Source organism: Suncus etruscus, chromosome 2 (assembly GCF_024139225.1).
Source record: "Suncus etruscus isolate mSunEtr1 chromosome 2, mSunEtr1.pri.cur, whole genome shotgun sequence".
NCBI classification, from domain to species: domain Eukaryota; kingdom Metazoa; phylum Chordata; class Mammalia; order Eulipotyphla; family Soricidae; genus Suncus; species Suncus etruscus.
This window is the reverse complement of record NC_064849.1, coordinates 58,049,272-58,072,839: the sequence shown is the minus strand read 5'-3', so window position 1 is coordinate 58,072,839 and position 23,568 is coordinate 58,049,272. Positions and strand designations below refer to the sequence as shown.

Sequence of the window (23,568 nt, the reverse complement as noted above, 5' to 3'; positions counted from 1 at the left end):
AGGGCATTTGCCTTGCTTGCAGAAGGACGGTGGTTCAAATTCCGGCATCCCATATGGTCCCCCGAGCCTGCCAGAAGTGCTTTCTGAGTGTAGAGCCAGGAGTAACCCCTGAGCGCTGCCGGTGTGACCCAAAAACCAACAACAACAACAACAACAACAAAAATCCCAAAATATTTGCTTTCTGAGCCTAACATTTCTAGTTTGGAGAGATAGAACAGTGAGTAAAATGCTTACAGCTGACACAGTTTTGATTATTGGCATTATATGGTTCCTCAAAACCTGCCAAGAGTAATCACTGAGCACAGCCAGCTGTAACCCAAAACCAAAGAAAGATTTTTTTTTAGTACTGTTATTTGGTGTTGTGTTCATTTTTTCCCTTACTATTTAGTTTTAGTGTGCTGGGTCTTAAGTTTTTGACTTTCCAAGGCTGTGCACAGGGGCCCAAAGATAACATAAGTGAAACAGCCGACCAGCCACTGCCACTGAGCCCCATCCATGCTGGGGACCACACCTTAATATTATTTGTGGTAGGGGCATGGAGCCACCAGCTAGCCAGGAATAGAACCCACTGTCTTCCTGGCCTCTCCTAGCTTATTTATTTGATTGTTGTGAAGTTAAAAGAAATACAAAACTATTTTAGAACATACAAATGTAAATATATTTGATTAAAAGTTGATTTGAATCTTACTTTGTCATTAAATATGTCATGAAAATTTTGTTTAGCTTTTGCTTTTTTAATTTTGTACATAGTTGACTAAAGTATTACATATATAAATATATATGTTGCTAACATTACATAGAATTTTCAACATTTTATTTACTCATTTTATTGGGTGAGACTCAATGTAAAAAGATAAACATTTTGAATTACTGGTGGTACTCAGTGCTTACTCCTGGCTCTGCACTTAGGGAATCACTTCTGGAGGGCACAGGTCAGATGCATGCAAGGCAAGTGCTTTACCCATTAAACTATTGCTCCTGCCCCTGATTAAAGTTTTTATGATTGATTTATAGTGTTCCTTTAATAAGTTAAATATGAAATAAATTTCTCTTAAATATGAATATCAGACTTGTGTTTTATTATTTTTAATATTTTTAACTTATACTTTTAGGTCATTCTGTTGGCACCATCGACCTGTTCAGATTATATCTAATAATTACAGAGATTCTGTTCTATGTACCATTTGCTTGGAATTTATTGAACCTATTCCAACTTACAGTGTTTTACGCAGTCCTTGTTGTAAGAATGCTTGGTTTCACAGAGACTGTTTGCAGGTAAGATTCTTTAAGCATTTTTTGACTGGAAATTTTACATAGAGGTGGGGCAGTTGTGTTGGTGAGTTTATGTTTATGTGTGTATGTATATACCAAACACTGATTTCAGCCTCCCTCATGCAATGAAGGTTTTAGCAGTGCTGATGAGCCATATCCTTGGACTTTAACTTTTATATTAGACAGAATTAACCTATTTATTTAGCTTTTACTACTTAAGCTACTTTTATTTTTTATTTTCAGAAGGAGTGTATTTGAGCCATAATTGGTAGCACCCAGAATTTATTCCTGTCTCTGTGCTCAGGGATTATTCTAGAAATGCTCTGGAGACCTTAGGTGGTACCTGGGATTGAACCCTGGTTGGCCACATGCAAGGCAAATGCTTTACCTGCTGCATGGAAGGCAGTTGCCCTAACTGCTGTCTTATCATCCCAGCCCCTCTAGTAAATATTAACATTAGCTTTATTTAGACATTTTACATACAAAATTTACTTTGTTGATATAGTTTATATTTTAGTACATCCATTAGAGTATCATGGTTATTTTTTTCTCTCATTTTTTGACTGTACCCTGTGGTGTGTAGAGGGTACTCCCAGCATGTTTGGAGACCATGCACTTCGAGGGATTGATCCTGGGACTTCAGTATGTAAAGCTTGCATGCTAACCCTTTGCATTATTATCTCCTCACTCTAGAATATTACCATTTAATTTGTACAACTAAAATATTAAGTTAACTTAATAATTATTTTTCACAGTGAATAAAGTACAGATTTAAGTTCCCAACTTTATTTATGTAATTAATCTAGAAAATTAAAACATGGCAATTGAGGGGCCGGAGAGATAGCATGGAGGTAAGGCGTTTGCCTTTCATGCAGAAAGTCAGTGGTTCGAATCCCGGCATCCCATGTGGTCCCCTGTGCCTGCCAGTGGCGATTTCTGAGCATAGAGCCAGGAATAACCCCTGAGCACTGCCAGGTGTGATCAAAAGAAAAAAAAAGAAAAGAAAAACCCATGGCAATTGAAAATTTTGTTCATAAACTTAAAAAAAATTATTAGTCATTAAATTTACAAAGCTATTCATGATTTTAGGTAAACATTATTTCTCCACCCATCCCTTCACTAGTGTCCACTTTTCTCCACCAATCCCTTCACTATTTCCCTCACACCTACCAATCTGCTTATAAGACATATGCTTTCTATATATATATATATATATACATATATATATATATTTTTTTTTTTTTTGCATGGCACTTTGCCACCTTTCAGAATCACCTTTTCCTCTAGATTGAATGCATCCCTACGCTGTATTCATTACCCTCTTCCTGTCCTTTCCTGTAATCCCCTCTGGTAGCATGGATCCTACTGAATACCAGTTCTCATGTTCTTTGTTTCCATTGTCTTGGCTATGTGTTATTCTAACATTATGTTCTTTTTATCCCACATATGAGAAAGATAATTCTGTGATGTTATAGACCTTTTCTTTGTGTAAAAATACTTTCTCATGAGTTATAAATAAACTAATTTCTGTTTAAATAAATAAATTATTGGTTCTTTAAGGACTACCTGAGGGCAGCTTTTCAAATATGTGAAACACAAGACATGAAACAAATTTTCTTTTTAATTTAGAATGTACTTGAGTGATTGGTGAGATAGTACAGCAGGTTAGGCACTTGCCTTGTAGGTGGCTAATCCAGGTTTAATCCCTGACACACTATGGGGTCTACCAAGCCGTATTATGAGTGATCCCCAAGTACGAAAGAAGTAAACCATGAGCATATCCAGGTATCATTTCTCCCCACCTCAACAATAAAGGAAAAACTTGAAGTTATTTTTTAAATACCAGTTTTTAATGCATCAAACATGTAATGTAGGGGTGAATGATAGAATATCTGGTAAGGTTCTTCACTTGAATGCTGCCAACCCAGATTTGATCCCTGGCATCCTAGAGGATCCCCTGAGCACTGCCAGGACTAATTCCTGAGTGCAGAGCTAGAAGTAAACCCGAAACACCATTGTGTTTCGGTAATATAATATGTATATGTAAAACCAAATTGTTGTCAATAGAATGTCAAATAACAAAGACTTGTTTAGGTTTAATATAGGCTAATAGAAGTTTTATTTTTACTGATGCTTACTAAGATAAAAAATGGATTTCAAATTTCTGCTGCTTTTAAGTTTAGAGATGATTTTTTTTCTAATATTTCTTTTTTTAATTAGTATCTTTATAAACACCTTAATTATAAATATGATTGTAGTTGGGTTTCAGTCATGTAAAGAATACCCCCCTTCACCAGTGCAACATTCTCATCACTAATGTCCCAAATCTCACTCCGCCCCACCCTACCCTCGCCTATACTCTAGACAGGCTTTCTACTTCCTTAATTCATTCACATTGTTATGATAGTTCTCAGTGTAGTTATTTCTCTAACTATACCCACCACTCTTTGTGGTGAGCTTCATGTCATGAGCTGGACCTTCCAGCCCTCCTCTCTTGTCTGAGAATTATTGCAAAAATGTTTTCTATTTTTCGTAAAACCCATAGATGAGTGAGACTATTCTGTGTCTCCCTCCCTCTGACTTATTTCACTCAGCATAATAGATTCCATGTACATCATGTATAAAAAAATTTCATGACTTTATCTCTCTAACGGCTGCATAGTATTCCATTATGTATATGTACCACAGTTTCTTTAGCTATTCATCTGTTGAAGGGCATCTTGGTTGTTTCCAGAGTCTGGCTATTGTAAATAGTGCTGCAATGAATATAGGTGTGAGGAAGGGATTTTTGTATTATATTTTTGTGTTCCTAAGGTTTTGTGTCCCTAGGAGTGGTTTAGCTGGATCGAATGGGAGCTCAATTTCCAGATTTTGGAGGAATCTCCATATCCCTTTCCATAAAAGTTGGACTAAACGACATTCCACCAGCAGTTAATAAGAGTTCCTTTCTCTCCACATCCCTGTCAGTTAGTTTCATTCTTTGTGATGTGCGCCAATCTCTGGAGTGAGATGGTACCTCATAGTTGTTTTGATTTGCATCTCCCTGATGATTAGTGATGTAGAACATTTTTTCATGTGCCTTTTGTATTTGTTCTTTGTCAAAGTCTCTGTTCACTTCTTCTGCCCATTTTTTGATGGAATTAGATTTTTTTCTTGTAAAGTTCTGTTAGTGCCTTGTATATTTTGGATATTAGCCCCTTATCTGATGGGTATTGGGTGAATAGTTTCTCCCACTCAGTGGGTGGCTCTTGTTTCCTGGTCACTATTTACTTTGAGGTGCAGAAGCTAATCAGCTTAATATATTCCCATCTGTTTATCTCTGCTTCCACTTGTTTGGAGAGTACTGTTTCCTCCTTAAAAATGCCTTTAGTCTCAGTGTCATGAAGTGTTTTACCTATGTGTTGTTCTATATACCTTATGGTTTCAGGTCTGATATCAAGGTCTTCAATCCATTTGGATTTTACCTTTGTACATGGTGTTAGCTGGGGGTCTGAGTTTGCTTTTTTGCAAGTGACTAATCAGTTGTGCCAACACCACTTGTTGAAGAGGCTTTCCTTGCTCCATTTAGGATTTCTTGCTCCTTTATCTAAAATTAGGTAATTGTATGTCTGGGGAACATTTTCTGAGTACTCAAGCCTGTTACACTGATCTGAGGGTCTGTCTTTATTCCAATACCATGCTGTTTTGATAACTATTGCTTTGTAATACAGTTTAATGTTGGGGAAAGTAATGCCTCCCATTTTTTTTTCCCAAGTATTGTGTTAGCTATTCGAGGGTGTTTATTGTTCCAGATGAATTTCAGAAGTGTTTCACTTCTTTAAAAAATGTTATGGGTATCCTTAGAGGGATCACATTAAATGTGTATAATGCTTTGGGGAGTATTGCCATTTTAATGATGTTAATCCTGCCAATTCATGAGCAGGGATGTGTTTCCATTTCTGCGTGTCCTCTTTTATTTCTTGGAGCAGGGCTTTATAGTTTTCTTTGTATAGGTCTGTCAAGTTGACTCCCAAGATATTTGAGTTTGTGTGGCACTAATGTGAATAGAGTTGTTTTCTTTTTCTTTTTTTCTTTTTTTTGTCATTCCCAGCAGTGCTTAGGGGCCACTCTGGCTCTATGCTCAGAAATCGCTCCTGGCAGGCTCGTGGGACCATATGGGATGCCAGGATTCGAACCACTGCCCTTCTGCATGCAAGGCAAACGCTTTACCTCTATGCTATCTCTCCGGCCCCTGGAGTTGTTTTCTTTTTTTTTTTTTTTTTTTTTTTTTTTGGTTTTTGGGTCGCACCCGGCAGTGCTCAGGGGTTATTCCTGGCTCCAGGCTCAGAAATTGCTCCTGGCAGGCACAGGGGACCATATGGGACGCCAGGATTCGAACCGATGACCTCCTGCATGAAAGGCAAACGCTTTACCTCCATGCTATCTCTCCGGCCCCTGGAGTTGTTTTCTTAATGTCCATTTCTTCCCTATCATTATTAGTGTATAAAAAGGCCATTGATTTCAGTGTCATTTTGTAGCCTGCCACATTGCTATATGAACCTATTGTTTCTAGGAGCTTTTTGGTAGAGTCTTTAGGGTTTTCTTTTTTTTTTTTTTTTTTTTTTTTTTTTTTTTCTTAGTATTTCTTCTGGATTTGAAATTAAGAGAGAGGTGTCCCAGGTACTCAGTATCTTAAACTATATTAGAATTCTGGTACTTCTTTCTTTTTTTTTTGTTTTAGTTTTTGGGCCACACCCGGCGGTGTCAGGGGTTACTCCTGGCTGTCTGCTCAGAAATAGCTCCTGGCAGGCACGGGGACCATATGGGACACCGGGATTCGAACCAACCATCTTTGGTTCTGGATAGGCTGCTTACAAGGCAAACGCCGCTGTGCTATCTCTCCGGGCCCTGGTACTTCTTTCTTTTTTTTTTTTTTTTTTTTTTTTTTTTAAATTTTTATTTTTAATTATGAGAACAAGGGTGCAAAGTAAGAGGACAAGGTAAAGTTACAGTGGAAGGACAATCACCCATAACATAATTCTCAGAAGTCCCCTTGCTGATATATTAACTTTGAAATTTCAGCCAAAGAACATTAAGATAAATAACACAGAATCCATGTACAATTACTTTGTCCCTCAAGTCCCCAGATTGTAATACATTATAATATTTCTTAACAGTACACAAGGCAATCTAAAGCCATAAAACTTACGTAACTCCTTAAACATTACAGGCATAGTATTTTCTTACATTTCCATATACATGCATATTAGCTTAAGTTAACCTCAAATTTTAAGTGAGTTCTTTTTAAGGATTAGAGTTAAAGGAGCACAGTAAGAATGGTGTTAGAGTGGCAATTGTTGTTTGCATAGGCTCACCAAAATATGAGGAACATGGAAAGAAATAACCTTGGCCTAAGTACAAAGAGACCAGACCCCTGAAGTTTCCTGGCACAAGACCAAGTCTAGGCTCCAAGCAAGCTAGATCGTCCAATCCAATACATTGTCTGTAGTGCCAACACACTTTTATTTTTCACACAGTCTCTGTTGTTGGTATCATGTTTCTGTATTAAAGATCCTGGAATCTGCATATCTTACATTGAAGTCAGGACGTGGAGCATCCTCTCCTTTCACCTCACAATCAAAGGGCAATGCAGGGAGCCCTGTCCTGTAAGCCGGTCGTTGTTGTTGTTAAGTCTTCTCAGTGTTAAGGGAAGTCTCTTTTGAGCAGGTCGAAGTCTGAGCAGTGTAGGTCTTCCATGGTAGAGGATTGCTTCCAAGTGATGTTATAGACCAGCCTGGATGTTTCGTGGATGGCTTTCCTGGTTCAGGGGAGAATGGAATATGCCCTTTCTTCTGACGTCTGTGCCAGGTCGTTATGTCAATGTTCAGGGTGTAAGGTCCCTTTGCACTACAAGGTTTGTGTGTTCTAATCTCTATTAGATAGGATCTTATTTGTATTTATACTATTTTCCCATTTTAATGTGCCTATGCAAATAAGAAGCAATGCCACATGGTGTTATTGGCGCGTATGGGGGCCATAAGAACAATTACAATGATTCCATTGACATGATTCAATCATAAGCATTAAACTGGGGGACTCTTCCACCAAAATTCCTTGTTAAACAGCTCAAAAAGAGAACATAAAAAGTGGTTAGAATCATCACTATATAAGACAACATTTAGTAAGAATTATAGCTGTCAGAGAAAAAACACAAAATATTCTAAAGAAATACGTGTCCATTTTATGTATCTTGAAACAGTTTGGGGTTGTCATACACAATGCACAGCTTTGGACTGTGATTACGATTCTACACTACTGAAGTTAAAAAGAGAAAACTAGATTAGTGATGTTTGAGAAGGGGTTAGAGAGTTAAGGAGTGAAAAAGAGCTTTGTAGGGGTGTGGGAAAGGGGAGAATACAAAATAAACATTCTGTGTACGGAAAACATAACATAAGAATAAGGGATATTCTGAATACATGAAATACATGAAGTACGCGCGGGGGCGTAAGCCCCCGCGCGGTTCTGTAGTTTTTGGATGCCTAGGGAGGAATTTCTCACCCCCTCCCCCCAAGGCCCGATTAACCAGGCGTGGCCCTGAAGACCCGCCTGGTGTAGGGGGAATCATGCTCTCCTGGACAAAGTGGTCAGCCCAGGGTCCTATGGCTAGCTGTCCTGCCCAGAGCCCCCATCATACCAGTCAAAAGCCCACGAAATCCTGGCATGTGGAGTGTTCTGGTCCCAGCCGAGCCTCTGTGGTTTTTGGATGCCTAGGAAGGATTTCTCACCCCCTCCCCCCAGGGCCCGATTAACCAGGCGTGGCCCTGAAGACCCGCCTGGTGTGGGGGAATCTTGTTCCCCTGGACTAAGTGGTCAGCCCAGGGGTCCTATGGCTAGCTGTCCTGCCCAGAGCCCCCAACATACCAGGCAAACACACCAAGAAATCCTGGCATTCGGAGTGTTCTGGGCCCAGCCAAGGCTCTGCAGTTTTTGGATGCCTAGGGAGGAATTTCTCACCCCCTCCCCCCAAGGCCCGATTAACCAGGCGTGGCCCTGAAGACCCGCCTGGTGTAGGGGGAATCATGCTCTCCTGGACAAAGTGGTCAGCCCAGGGTCCTATGGCTAGCTGTCCTGCCCAGAGCCCCCATCATACCAGTCAAAAGCCCACGAAATCCTGGCATGTGGAGTGTTCTGGTCCCAGCCGAGCCTCTGTGGTTTTTGGATGCCTAGGAAGGATTTCTCACCCCCTCCCCCCAGGGCCCGATTAACCAGGCGTGGCCCTGAAGACCCGCCTGGTGTGGGGGAATCTTGTTCCCCTGGACTAAGTGGTCAGCCCAGGGGTCCTATGGCTAGCTGTCCTGCCCAGAGCCCCCAACATACCAGGCAAACACACCAAGAAATCCTGGCATTCGGAGTGTTCTGGGCCCAGCCAAGGCTCTGCAGTTTTTGGATGCCTAGGGAGGAATTTCTCACCCCCTCCCCCCAAGGCCCGATTAACCAGGCGTGGCCCTGAAGACCCGCCTGGTGTAGGGGGAATCATGCTCTCCTGGACAAAGTGGTCAGCCCAGGGTCCTATGGCTAGCTGTCCTGCCCAGAGCCCCCATCATACCAGGCAAAAGCCCACGAAATCCTGGCATGTGGAGTGTTCTGGTCCCAGCCGAGCCTCTGTGGTTTTTGGATGCCTAGGAAGGATTTCTCACCCCCTCCCCCCAGGGCCCGATTAACCAGGCGTGGCCCTGAAGACCCGCCTGGTGTGGGGGAATCTTGTTCCCCTGGACTAAGTGGTCAGCCCAGGGGTCCTATGGCTAGCTGTCCTGCCCAGAGCCCCCAACATACCAGGCAAACACACCAAGAAATCCTGGCATTCGGAGTGTTCTGGGCCCAGCCAAGGCTCTGCAGTTTTTGGATGCCTAGGGAGGAATTTCTCACCCCCTCCCCCCAAGGCCCGATTAACCAGGCGTGGCCCTGAAGACCCGCCTGGTGTAGGGGGAATCATGCTCTCCTGGACAAAGTGGTCAGCCCAGGGTCCTATGGCTAGCTGTCCTGCCCAGAGCCCCCATCATACCAGTCAAAAGCCCACGAAATCCTGGCATGTGGAGTGTTCTGGTCCCAGCCGAGCCTCTGTGGTTTTTGGATGCCTAGGAAGGATTTCTCACCCCCTCCCCCCAGGGCCCGATTAACCAGGCGTGGCCCTGAAGACCCGCCTGGTGTGGGGGAATCTTGTTCCCCTGGACTAAGTGGTCAGCCCAGGGGTCCTATGGCTAGCTGTCCTGCCCAGAGCCCCCAACATACCAGGCAAACACACCAAGAAATCCTGGCATTCGGAGTGTTCTGGGCCCAGCCAAGGCTCTGCAGTTTTTGGATGCCTAGGGAGGAATTTCTCACCCCCTCCCCCCAAGGCCCGATTAACCAGGCGTGGCCCTGAAGACCCGCCTGGTGTAGGGGGAATCATGCTCTCCTGGACAAAGTGGTCAGCCCAGGGTCCTATGGCTAGCTGTCCTGCCCAGAGCCCCCATCATACCAGTCAAAAGCCCACGAAATCCTGGCATGTGGAGTGTTCTGGTCCCAGCCGAGCCTCTGTGGTTTTTGGATGCCTAGGAAGGATTTCTCACCCCCTCCCCCCAGGGCCCGATTAACCAGGCGTGGCCCTGAAGACCCGCCTGGTGTGGGGGAATCTTGTTCCCCTGGACTAAGTGGTCAGCCCAGGGGTCCTATGGCTAGCTGTCCTGCCCAGAGCCCCCAACATACCAGGCAAACACACCAAGAAATCCTGGCATTCGGAGTGTTCTGGGCCCAGCCAAGGCTCTGCAGTTTTTGGATGCCTAGGGAGGAATTTCTCACCCCCTCCCCCCAAGGCCCGATTAACCAGGCGTGGCCCTGAAGACCCGCCTGGTGTGGGGGGAATCATGCTCTCCTGGACAAAGTGGTCAGCCCAGGGTCCTATGGCTAGCTGTCCTGCCCAGAGCCCCCATCATACCAGTCAAAAGCCCACGAAATCCTGGCATGTGGAGTGTTCTGGTCCCAGCCGAGCCTCTGTGGTTTTTGGATGCCTAGGAAGGATTTCTCACCCCCTCCCCCCAGGGCCCGATTAACCAGGCGTGGCCCTGAAGACCCGCCTGGTGTGGGGGAATCTTGTTCCCCTGGACTAAGTGGTCAGCCCAGGGGTCCTATGGCTAGCTGTCCTGCCCAGAGCCCCCAACATACCAGGCAAACACACCAAGAAATCCTGGCATTCGGAGTGTTCTGGGCCCAGCCAAGGCTCTGCAGTTTTTGGATGCCTAGGGAGGAATTTCTCACCCCCTCCCCCCAAGGCCCGATTAACCAGGCGTGGCCCTGAAGACCCGCCTGGTGTAGGGGGAATCATGCTCTCCTGGACAAAGTGGTCAGCCCAGGGTCCTATGGCTAGCTGTCCTGCCCAGAGCCCCCATCATACCAGTCAAAAGCCCACGAAATCCTGGCATGTGGAGTGTTCTGGTCCCAGCCGAGCCTCTGTGGTTTTTGGATGCCTAGGAAGGATTTCTCACCCCCTCCCCCCAGGGCCCGATTAACCAGGCGTGGCCCTGAAGACCCGCCTGGTGTGGGGGAATCTTGTTCCCCTGGACTAAGTGGTCAGCCCAGGGGTCCTATGGCTAGCTGTCCTGCCCAGAGCCCCCAACATACCAGGCAAACACACCAAGAAATCCTGGCATTCGGAGTGTTCTGGGCCCAGCCAAGGCTCTGCAGTTTTTGGATGCCTAGGGAGGAATTTCTCACCCCCTCCCCCCAAGGCCCGATTAACCAGGCGTGGCCCTGAAGACCCGCCTGGTGTGGGGGGAATCATGCTCTCCTGGACAAAGTGGTCAGCCCAGGGTCCTATGGCTAGCTGTCCTGCCCAGAGCCCCCATCATACCAGTCAAAAGCCCACGAAATCCTGGCATGTGGAGTGTTCTGGTCCCAGCCGAGCCTCTGTGGTTTTTGGATGCCTAGGAAGGATTTCTCACCCCCTCCCCCCAGGGCCCGATTAACCAGGCGTGGCCCTGAAGACCCGCCTGGTGTGGGGGAATCTTGTTCCCCTGGACTAAGTGGTCAGCCCAGGGGTCCTATGGCTAGCTGTCCTGCCCAGAGCCCCCAACATACCAGGCAAACACACCAAGAAATCCTGGCATTCGGAGTGTTCTGGGCCCAGCCAAGGCTCTGCAGTTTTTGGATGCCTAGGGAGGAATTTCTCACCCCCTCCCCCCAAGGCCCGATTAACCAGGCGTGGCCCTGAAGACCCGCCTGGTGTAGGGGGAATCATGCTCTCCTGGACAAAGTGGTCAGCCCAGGGTCCTATGGCTAGCTGTCCTGCCCAGAGCCCCCATCATACCAGTCAAAAGCCCACGAAATCCTGGCATGTGGAGTGTTCTGGTCCCAGCCGAGCCTCTGTGGTTTTTGGATGCCTAGGAAGGATTTCTCACCCCCTCCCCCCAGGGCCCGATTAACCAGGCGTGGCCCTGAAGACCCGCCTGGTGTGGGGGAATCTTGTTCCCCTGGACTAAGTGGTCAGCCCAGGGGTCCTATGGCTAGCTGTCCTGCCCAGAGCCCCCAACATACCAGGCAAACACACCAAGAAATCCTGGCATTCGGAGTGTTCTGGGCCCAGCCAAGGCTCTGCAGTTTTTGGATGCCTAGGGAGGAATTTCTCACCCCCTCCCCCCAAGGCCCGATTAACCAGGCGTGGCCCTGAAGACCCGCCTGGTGTGGGGGGAATCATGCTCTCCTGGACAAAGTGGTCAGCCCAGGGTCCTATGGCTAGCTGTCCTGCCCAGAGCCCCCATCATACCAGTCAAAAGCCCACGAAATCCTGGCATGTGGAGTGTTCTGGTCCCAGCCGAGCCTCTGTGGTTTTTGGATGCCTAGGAAGGATTTCTCACCCCCTCCCCCCAGGGCCCGATTAACCAGGCGTGGCCCTGAAGACCCGCCTGGTGTGGGGGAATCTTGTTCCCCTGGACTAAGTGGTCAGCCCAGGGGTCCTATGGCTAGCTGTCCTGCCCAGAGCCCCCAACATACCAGGCAAACACACCAAGAAATCCTGGCATTCGGAGTGTTCTGGGCCCAGCCAAGGCTCTGCAGTTTTTGGATGCCTAGGGAGGAATTTCTCACCCCCTCCCCCCAAGGCCCGATTAACCAGGCGTGGCCCTGAAGACCCGCCTGGTGTGGGGGGAATCATGCTCTCCTGGACAAAGTGGTCAGCCCAGGGTCCTATGGCTAGCTGTCCTGCCCAGAGCCCCCATCATACCAGTCAAAAGCCCACGAAATCCTGGCATGTGGAGTGTTCTGGTCCCAGCCGAGCCTCTGTGGTTTTTGGATGCCTAGGAAGGATTTCTCACCCCCTCCCCCCAGGGCCCGATTAACCAGGCGTGGCCCTGAAGACCCGCCTGGTGTGGGGGAATCTTGTTCCCCTGGACTAAGTGGTCAGCCCAGGGGTCCTATGGCTAGCTGTCCTGCCCAGAGCCCCCAACATACCAGGCAAACACACCAAGAAATCCTGGCATTCGGAGTGTTCTGGGCCCAGCCAAGGCTCTGCAGTTTTTGGATGCCTAGGGAGGAATTTCTCACCCCCTCCCCCCAAGGCCCGATTAACCAGGCGTGGCCCTGAAGACCCGCCTGGTGTGGGGGGAATCATGCTCTCCTGGACAAAGTGGTCAGCCCAGGGTCCTATGGCTAGCTGTCCTGCCCAGAGCCCCCATCATACCAGTCAAAAGCCCACGAAATCCTGGCATGTGGAGTGTTCTGGTCCCAGCCGAGCCTCTGTGGTTTTTGGATGCCTAGGAAGGATTTCTCACCCCCTCCCCCCAGGGCCCGATTAACCAGGCGTGGCCCTGAAGACCCGCCTGGTGTGGGGGAATCTTGTTCCCCTGGACTAAGTGGTCAGCCCAGGGGTCCTATGGCTAGCTGTCCTGCCCAGAGCCCCCAACATACCAGGCAAACACACCAAGAAATCCTGGCATTCGGAGTGTTCTGGGCCCAGCCAAGGCTCTGCAGTTTTTGGATGCCTAGGGAGGAATTTCTCACCCCCTCCCCCCAAGGCCCGATTAACCAGGCGTGGCCCTGAAGACCCGCCTGGTGTGGGGGGAATCATGCTCTCCTGGACAAAGTGGTCAGCCCAGGGTCCTATGGCTAGCTGTCCTGCCCAGAGCCCCCATCATACCAGTCAAAAGCCCACGAAATCCTGGCATGTGGAGTGTTCTGGTCCCAGCCGAGCCTCTGTGGTTTTTGGATGCCTAGGAAGGATTTCTCACCCCCTCCCCCCAGGGCCCGATTAACCAGGCGTGGCCCTGAAGACCCGCCTGGTGTGGGGGAATCTTGTTCCCCTGGACTAAGTGGTCAGCCCAGGGGTCCTATGGCTAGCTGTCCTGCCCAGAGCCCCCAACATACCAGGCAAACACACCAAGAAATCCTGGCATTCGGAGTGTTCTGGGCCCAGCCAAGGCTCTGCAGTTTTTGGATGCCTAGGGAGGAATTTCTCACCCCCTCCCCCCAAGGCCCGATTAACCAGGCGTGGCCCTGAAGACCCGCCTGGTGTGGGGGGAATCATGCTCTCCTGGACAAAGTGGTCAGCCCAGGGTCCTATGGCTAGCTGTCCTGCCCAGAGCCCCCATCATACCAGTCAAAAGCCCACGAAATCCTGGCATGTGGAGTGTTCTGGTCCCAGCCGAGCCTCTGTGGTTTTTGGATGCCTAGGAAGGATTTCTCACCCCCTCCCCCCAGGGCCCGATTAACCAGGCGTGGCCCTGAAGACCCGCCTGGTGTGGGGGAATCTTGTTCCCCTGGACTAAGTGGTCAGCCCAGGGGTCCTATGGCTAGCTGTCCTGCCCAGAGCCCCCAACATACCAGGCAAACACACCAAGAAATCCTGGCATTCGGAGTGTTCTGGGCCCAGCCAAGGCTCTGCAGTTTTTGGATGCCTAGGGAGGAATTTCTCACCCCCTCCCCCCAAGGCCCGATTAACCAGGCGTGGCCCTGAAGACCCGCCTGGTGTGGGGGGAATCATGCTCTCCTGGACAAAGTGGTCAGCCCAGGGTCCTATGGCTAGCTGTCCTGCCCAGAGCCCCCATCATACCAGTCAAAAGCCCACGAAATCCTGGCATGTGGAGTGTTCTGGTCCCAGCCGAGCCTCTGTCTTTAGGGTTTTCTAAGTAGAGTATCATGTCATCTGCAAACAGTGAGAGCTTGACTTCTTCCTTTCCTATCTGGATTCCCTTGATATCTTTTTCTTGCCTAATCACTATAGCAAGTACTTCCAGCACTATGTTGAAGAGCAGTGGTGATAGTGGACAGCCTTGTCTTGTACCAGAATTTAGAGGGAAGGCTTTTAGTTTTTCTCCATTTAGGATAATATTTGCCATTGGCTTGTGGTAGATGGCCTTAACTATATATATATATATATATATATAGAGAGAGAGAGAGAGAGAGAGAGAGAGAGAGAGAGAGAAAGAAAGAAAGAAAGAAAGAAAGAAAGAAAGAAAGAAAGAAAGAAAGAAAGAAAGAAAGAAAGAAAGAAAGAAGGAAGGAAAGAAGGAAAGAAAGAAGAAAGAAAGAAGGAAGGAAGGAAGGAAGGAAGAAGAAAGAAAAAGAAAAGAATATAGTAGGAAGGAAGGAAGGAGGAAGGAAGGAAGGAAGGAAGGAAGGAAGGAAGGAAGGAAGGAAGGAAGGAAGGAAGGAAGAAAAAGAAAAGAATATAGTTTCCAGTTATTAAAAAGTTACATTTATGGGGCCATAGAGGTGGCGCTAGAGGTAAGGTGTCTGCCTTGCAAGCGCCAGCCAAGGAAGGATCGTGGTTCGATCCCCTGGAGTCCCATATGGTCCCCCAAGCCAGGGGCAATTTCTGAGCACTTAACCAGGAATAACCTGAGCATCACACGGTGTGCCCCCCCAAAAAAAGTTACATTTACATTGTACAAGCATGTAAAGTTACTGCCACTTGACACCTTTGTTAAATATTAATAAGAAATTACTTGATTGGGTAAGTTGGTTGATTAGATGAGAAAGGGCTAATTCTTTATTCATATTCTATAAAGAAGTACCAATGACTTTCTCTAATGCCAGGTTCCCTTCTTTTTATTTGTTGTCTTTGGGCCACACTGCCAGTGTCCAGGTGTTATTCCTGGCTATCCCAACTTAAAGTCTGCGTTATGCTTGGGCAGCACCATTTGATACCAGAAATTAACTCAGGATTCCTCCATACAAAGCATGCACTCCAGCCTATTGAGTATCTCCCAGGCTTTTTAAATTTTTTTTTTTTTGCAGTGGGAAGTGTTCCATACCTGGCTGTGCTCAGGACTTACTCTTGGCTCTTCACTCAGGGATTATCCCTGGAGGTGTCAGGGGACTTAATGGGTGCTAGAGATCAAACCTGGGTCAGCAGTTTACTAAGAAAGCACCTTACCCACTATACTATCTTCCCTGCCCCTGTGAACCACCTCTTCAGCCCCTTCTTAGCCCTGTTAGTCTAGAATCTTAAACTAACTACTAACTGAAATCTACCCTATCTAGATCAGGGCTGCCTAAACTTTTTCCTCATGTAACCCCTTTTGACCTCCAAATTTTATATGACCTTAGTTATCTAAAAATAGGTATTCCATGTAAATCAAACATTTATTGATACTAAATTAAAATTTGTTTTCTTACTTTATTTAAAAATGAATCACATAGTTGACATTGTTGACCATAATACATTTGTTTCCAGATAAGTAAGAGCAAAATTATTTTTAAAAGAATAGAGGGGCCTGAGACATAGCACAGCAGTAGGGTGTTTGCCTTGCATGTGGCTGACCCAGGACAGACCTTGGCTTAATCCTTGGCATCCCATATGGTCCCCCTGAGCCAGGAGCAATTTCTGAGCAGGTAGTCAGGAATAAACCCCTGAGCATAACAGGGTGTGGCCCCAAAACAAAACAAACAAAAAAAGAATAGAAAGAAATAGGAATATAGAAATAAAAAGAAAAAAAAGAGCATAAAGAATATTTTTAAAAAGGAAAAAAAAGTATAGTAGTAAGCACATTTATGAAAAGTATTGTATCTTCAATGAAGTCATTAATACAATGGCTGAAGGCTTAGTAAGCTTTTATTGTTAGCTTTCCATTCTGCTGTCAGGCTTCTCAGAAAAAGGAAGCTGTGGGGCATGGAGTTTGCCTACATGCATTCTATCAGATTGGTGTCCTTGAAGTAAATTAGAGGGGTGATAGGCAGGACCATCTGGAAAAAATGATTCTGGGTGATGGAGACAGCACAAAGTGTGGCTTCAGCAGGGCAGGGGCTTGGCCTGCCCTCTCCCAGGATGGCCAGCTTTCTGCTGCATGGCCAATGTACCCATGATCTTTCACAGCTTGGTTTACATCTTGTTTGAGAAAAGAGTGAGCCAATTGAGCTGGCACAGTTCAAACATGCAACTGTGTTTTACAAACCTGTTTTAAGATTAATCCTTTGCAACCACACATTCAATTATGTCATCCCATAAAAGGTCTCAACACACATTTTTTTTTTAAAAACTAGGTTCTAGAGTTGGAAAGAAAATGATGAATCAGGCGCTTGCCTTGTATGTTGTGTCCCAAGCTTGATGCCCAGAACTCACATGTTCTCTGAGCACTACTGATATAACTCTATATATCAGGTCCCCTCTCTTAATTAATACCCGAAGGAACAAATTATTTAAATCTCTGAATTTCACTGATAAAGAAAATTTTCATAGTAGAATGAGAATTATAGTGTAAATAAATTCCATTATTTGTGAACCTTACCTACTATATTACCCCTGCAGCCCAGATAGTACAGTGGGTAGAGCACTAGCCTAACATGTTCCCAACCCAATTCCATCCCCAGCATCCTCTCAGGTTCCCCAAAACACCACTAGGAGTAACCCTTGAGCATGGCTGAGTGTAGCTCCATAACAAAAGAAAACCAAAAAATAGCCTTCATTTTCTGTTAGCTTATAACTCATAACTTGATTACTTGTTCATTCAATTACTAACAATGAATTTTATGTTTTTCATTATAGGCTCAAGCAATAAATGCAGGGATGTTTTTCTTTAGGTGTACAATATGCAATAATACTGATATATTTCAGAAGGAGATGTTGAGAATGGGAATTCATATTCCTGAAAAGTGAGTAAAATTTAGCTTTTTGACAAAAACAATTTCTTAAATATAATCTTCAATTGCAAAGGACATTACCTAGATATGATTAGGAGAATGCAGACACATCAAGTGGGGAAAGAGAAAATCATCCCTGATTCTCTTCTTTTTGCCATTACTACCAGTTATTGAGAATAGGAGTTAAATATATCGTTAGTTGATTTATAATTTCTTAACAAAACCTCAGTTGTAGTATCAAATTGATTTATTTCCAAGTGTAATGAACTTCAAATTGGTATGCATAAAGTATCCAGAAATTCAACATAAGCTTTAAATGGTAAGAAAATATTTGTTGTGAGGAATTCAGAAATAATGGTGCTTGCTACACTTAAAATTTGAAAATTACAGGGCCAGAGAGATAGCATGGAGGTGAAACATTTGCCTTGCTTACAGAAGGTCAGTGGTTCGAATCCCGGCATCCCATATGGTCCCCTGAGACTGCCAGGAGTAATTTCTGAGCATAGAGTCAGGAGTAACCCCTGAGCGCTGCCTGGTGCCTCCCCAATTTGAAAATTACTAGGAAAAATGTAAGTTTTAGAATATTTTGTTTAATTTTTTAGCATTTGAAAATTCACTAACTATAGGTAAATGGGCGTAATAGATTTTTATCTTAAAAAATTAATCTTTTAATAATTTAATCCTCTATCAGTGAATGGGTTTCTTAGTGTTTTGTTATATTGGGGGAGTGTATATCCTGCAGTTCTCAGAGTTTTTCCTGGCTCTGTACTCAGGGATCATTTCAGTTAGTACTCAGGGATCATATGAGAAACTAAGGATTTGAACCTGGGTTGACTGTGAACAAAAGTTGTACTATTGCTCTGATCCGTCAGTGAAAGCTCCTTATTTTTAAATTGATTACTGGTCCATTTTTTAATACTTGAGGTAAATTTGTATTTACTTCATTTGTAGAGATGCTTCTTGGGAATTAGAAGAAAATGCCTATCAAGAGCTTCTGCAGCTCTATGAGCATTGCGATATCCGAAGATGTCGTTGCAAAGAAGGGCGAGACTATAATTTGCCTGACAGGTATTTCAATAAGTTCATTTGTGCTTAGTGTTTACCTTTAGCTGTGGTCTAATTTGAGCTGAGAAAGTAAGTTTTCTAGTTAGTGAACTGCTCTTAGAACATCTAATTTAAGATACTAATTTTTTTAAGTGTATTGGTAACCAAAATGGTTGTAATTTATTTCTAAGGTGTATTTTCATAGAACTGTCTAGACCTATATGGTAGCCACTGGCCAAATTGTAATCTTTTAAAGTGTGACTCTCAAACTGAAAAGTATCTTACTAAGTTACTTAGTTAAAGTTAAGTATAGTTAAGTTACTTAGTTAAATTGTACTACTGTTAGGAAATAAAAAGCAAAAATTTTACTCAACATGCAAAGACTGAGCGCCCAAGGCAAAGGTGGTAAGTAGGTTTGATTTCTACAAGATATCTTTTCTTGGCTTGCACAGGGTTCATCCTCATGTGATCTATCTATATTTTTTATACAAGACCCAATCATTGGGGCAATTAAGATTTTTTTTAAGTCTCACATCCTTTAAAGCCATGTCTCCAAATACAGTTACATTTTTTCCCTAGGATTAAGACTTCAATATGTATATTGGAGAAACATAATTTACCTCATAATACTAGGAAAAATAATTTTAAACATCATGTTAAAATGTTGTACTAATTATATTTTAAACAAAATGGTAGTATTTTGCAAATATTTGAATTTATTTTACCTATTTATCTTTTAAAGTTTTGTCACTAAAATTTCCCATTGTATTTCTAATCGATGTTACTGTCTAGAAGCTAGTTTAATCTGAACTCTCTCCTATAATAATTAATGTTAATCAACAGCCTTCTGTGTATATTTTAATGTGCTAGATTTAAGAAATAAAGTGAATCTTTCAGAGATGGAGAATAAAAGTAACATCCCAATTTTTTGAAAATTTATGTAGATTTTTAATAATGAAAAAATTAATTTGGGGTCTCCACTTCTTGCAGCAGACCTGAGACAGACCTGGGTTCGATTCCTGTCATCCTATATGGTCCCCCACTGAGCCTGCCTGAAGTAATCAGAGTGCTGCTGAATGTGGTCCAAAAACCAAAATTAAAAAATAAAATAAAAAATAATTTTATCTGATCCAACAATTTTATTTTATTTTGTGGGGCTTGGGGCCATATTGGCCAGTTCTTGGGTTACTCCTGGTTCTGTGCTCAGAAATTATTCATGGCAGGCTTGGTGGACCATATGGGATTTTGGGTTTGTTTGCCTTATGCAGGGCAAACACCCTACTCACTGTGCTATCACTCCAGCCCCTGGCCTGGCAATTTTATATTACATGGCTTTCAGAAATACATGCAAGACAGTATATTGGGAGCTTTTTTCTTGTGGAAAGTGATTTGACTGGGTGTGAGCTACTAATTATGAAGATTCAGCTAAGTCTTTTCATCTTTGAACGTTTCCTCTAAGCAACTCTGTTCATTCCTGATTCTCTATTCTGGGCTGTTTTCCTATCATTCTCCTGTTACGGTACAATTGTTATTATTTAAATTTACGTTTGTCATTAAGCTAAAATTTATTTTAAGGATAGGTACTGTATTTTAAGATGTTAAATTCTTGTCTATATTGTTCTGGGAAGCCTAACCAATTTATTTATAAAATGTAGTCATACGCCTCAAGAGTTATGCTGAAGTACAGATGAGATCTGGTATAAAAATACTTTTGTAAATAACAATTGCTTTAAGATTCTAAAACATAATTATTGGTGTTGGTATTTTAAAAATAATTCTAGGATATTATAATTAATCTGTTTAGTATTTTTTATGTATGAACTACTCCAGTCAGCTATACATCTTCCTTTTATTTCCAGCAGCTACTTAAAATAGCTATCTCTTACTTTTTCTCTAGGGACATGAATATTTGCTTTCTTTGTAATCTTACTCCCTCTCATCCTAGTGATAGGAAGGCAGTTTTTCTGGAGATTAAATTGTCTGAAGTCAGAGAAACAAAATTGAAAGGAAAGATATGCATGTTATTTACCCCTCTATGCTTTCAGATATATCTGTACATTGATATTTTATTTTAGACATTGAAGTTAGGGATTTATTTAGAGAAGATAGTTAAAAAGCAATAAAACAAAAATACTAGAGGAAACAATAATGTACTAAAACAGATATTTTTCTTCATTTGGTAAAAGTATGTGTGTCTCTGAGAGAGACAGGGTGGGGGTTGAAGGTGATAAGCCTATTGTGGGATTATAGTTACAAAAATAAAAATACCTCCTTCTCTTATTATCCTCAGCAAATGGGAAATAAAACGCTGTCAATGTTGTGGTTCTAGTGGAACCCATTTAGCTTGTTCCTCACTACAATCATGGGATCAGAACTGGGAGTGTGCAGACTGTAGAGCTGTTACCTATAAATCAGGTAATACATCCGTAAATGAACAAATGTTTTCATTCAAATGTTACTTAGGAGTTTCTATTTGTATTTCCATTATGCTAATGTTGGATTTTAAATCTGCAGCGGAGTTTCGAAAAGCAAAAAAACATTCTTTAATCGATTCTAATAATGTATCAGTTACTGATTGTCTTTTGGAAGAATCATCACCAAAAATACCCAGACAGTCACCTGGATCCCAGCCTAAAGACCGGAGGTGTGTAATTGGAGGAAAATATAAAAAGTATTTTTTGTGAGAAGTATGTCAGGATGTACCTGTATGCATTTAGATTATTACTTAGAATAGTTGCTCACCTTTCAATTTTCTCCCAAGTGTTTTATTTTAAACTGCAGGTAGAAACTTTTGACTATAAATCCTAGGTAACAATAATTTAAAAAAGAAAATGGACAGAATTGAATATAAAATCAGATTACACTACAAGTTGAATATAAAATATAGAGATTTTCAAAGCGGTTTTAAAATATCTTAAAAGTTCTTAAAATGTGGGGCCAGAGCGATAGCAAAGTGAGTAGGGCATTTGTTTGCCTTGCATTGCTCTTGACTAAGGTTCAGTCCCCAGCATTCCATATGGTTCCCCAAACCTCACAGGAATGATTTCTGAGCACAGAGCCCCAAGTGCCACCCAAAACCAGGATGGATCGGGGTTCAATCCCCAGCATTTATATGGTTCACCCCCCCCAAACGTGATTCCTTGAGCTTTGCTAGGTGTGGCCCAAAAACAAAACCAACAATCAACAACATTTAACACTCATTGTATCTTTGTGCACTAAACAGATAAGACTTTTTTTGTATGTATAGCTTTGATGAGTTTGTAGAGCTTGTTTTAGCAATAGTAAAAAAAAACCTCAAACACTAGCAGTTATGCACAATGAAGTAAGCACTTTCTTGTTAAATAACAGTACCAATTTAAAACTTTAAAAAAGGAAAAGATAGGGGCCAGAGAGATAGCACAGCTGTAGGGCGTTTGTCTTGTATGAAGCCAACCCAGGCAGGACTGACAGTGGTTCTAATCCCTGCGTCCCATATGGTCTCCCAAACCAGGAGCAATTTCTGAACACATAGCCAGGATTAAGCCCTGAGCATCGATGGGTGTGACCCAAAACAAAACAAGGAAAGGAAAACAAAAAAAAGGGAAAAGATGGGCTTAATGGAAATTCTTGGTAACTGAATTTGCTTATCAAATATTTAGGTCTCAAAAACTACTACTGGGAAAGTTACAGTCCTTGCTTTAGCATTAAGATAACATATTCTGGAAGACTAGCATCTGCATTTCAAATGATCTATGTAAGAGCAAGGACTCAACCTGCTTTACAAGGTTTATTTCTGGAAGATTATTTTACTCCCAAAGGACTTTGATCTTCCTTCAACTTGGATCTCATATTTAAGAGATTGTGTGAAAAAAAGAAAAAAAAATACAGTGGTAAAGGGGCCACAGCTATGTTGCAGGCTGATCCAGAACAGACCTCGGTTTGATCCCTTCGTCCTATATGGTCCGCCAAGCCAGGAGCGATTTCTGAGAGCATAGACAGGAGTGACCCTTGGGCGTCACCGGGTGTGGCCCCAAAACAAAACAAAACAAACAAACAAAAACAAAAACCAGTGGTAAAATGCAATATCTTTGATGGGGAAAATTTTGTACTTGACGCAGAAAATTTCTGTGGCAGAGGTGTGAGAATGTTTGAACAAAGGACCTCACACATAGAAGATAGGCACTCTACTACTGAGCTACATTTTCTTTTCTGCATTTGATATAAAAAGGTGATTTGGAGCTGGAGGTAGTACAGCTGTTAGGGTGCTGGGTACAACTACCCTCAGTTTGATCCTTTACCTATATATGGTCTCCTCAGCACTTTTAGGAGGACCTCCCCCATCCAAGATGATCTATGGACAGAATTGTTTAGAATATGTTAGTTCCAATTACAGATAGAGAAACTGAAGACAGAGTATTTGAGTATGTAAATTCCTGAAGCTCTTTTTGTCTTTAATCACCATAAGATACACATGAGTGTATCATTAAAGAGTTGTTCATGCTTAAATTTCAGTCATATTTTCTTCCAACACTTATATCTTTGTCTCTTCACAGTGTATATTTCCTGCCACCGATGTTCCCAGTTTCCCTCCCACTTACTGTCTCCCTCTACTCTCCCCAACCTATCTCTATGGCAGGCACTTTTTGTCCTCTTTCAGAGAGGTCTTCTAAGACACAGTTGAAATTCAAAGTTCTGATTCTTTTTATCTATTGTATTACTTGCTATTAAGTATTTCAAATATATTTTCAGATGCTGTTGCTCATCTTGAGAAATACTATTTTAAGCTAAAAGATTATTAAAGGGCTGTAAATTGTGTATATTTAATAGTATCTTTAGTTTTAATTATAATTTAAAATAAATTGTGTACACTCAAAAGAGTTCTCAGTAAGCAAAGATTACATTTGCCCTGTATGAACTATGATAACATTAAGAATTAAACCCTTTGCCAGGAAGATGACAGTTTGTGTTTCTGACTCAAACTAAATCTACTGATTTGACCAAATTTGAGGTAATCTATCAGTATTCTCAAAAATATGTCATTAAATAAGTAGTTTTAATTTGTTAGGAGACTGGGGAGAGAGATTCCCTACTTTCAAACTAATGTTACAAACAATTGATTTTGATTCTGGTTGCTACCATTATATGCTTTTGAGGGGGAGTTTGAAAAGAACAGTCTTTAATCTTTTT

At 43.2% G+C, this 23,568-nt stretch overlaps 1 protein-coding gene and 1 long non-coding RNA gene across 2 annotated transcripts in view; one reads left to right on the top strand and one right to left on the bottom strand.

Moving 5' to 3' along the window:
- LOC125999004 (uncharacterized) overlaps positions 1 to 5,700 on the bottom strand; it is a 701,961-nt gene extending 696,261 nt beyond the window's left edge. Inside the window, exon 1 of the long non-coding RNA XR_007492093.1 lies at positions 5,658 to 5,700. This is a non-coding gene — a long non-coding RNA (uncharacterized LOC125999004). The remainder of the gene's footprint in view (positions 1 to 5,657) is intronic.
- The window catches only part of G2E3 (G2/M-phase specific E3 ubiquitin protein ligase), a 65,879-nt gene that overhangs the window by 20,214 nt on the left and 22,097 nt on the right, over positions 1 to 23,568 (top strand). Inside the window, exons 5-9 of the mRNA XM_049766619.1 lie at positions 1,113 to 1,275; positions 17,264 to 17,370; positions 18,310 to 18,426; positions 20,693 to 20,817; positions 20,917 to 21,046. Of these exons, the coding sequence (XP_049622576.1) occupies positions 1,113 to 1,275; positions 17,264 to 17,370; positions 18,310 to 18,426; positions 20,693 to 20,817; positions 20,917 to 21,046 (642 nt within the window). The remainder of the gene's footprint in view (positions 1 to 1,112; positions 1,276 to 17,263; positions 17,371 to 18,309; positions 18,427 to 20,692; positions 20,818 to 20,916; positions 21,047 to 23,568) is intronic.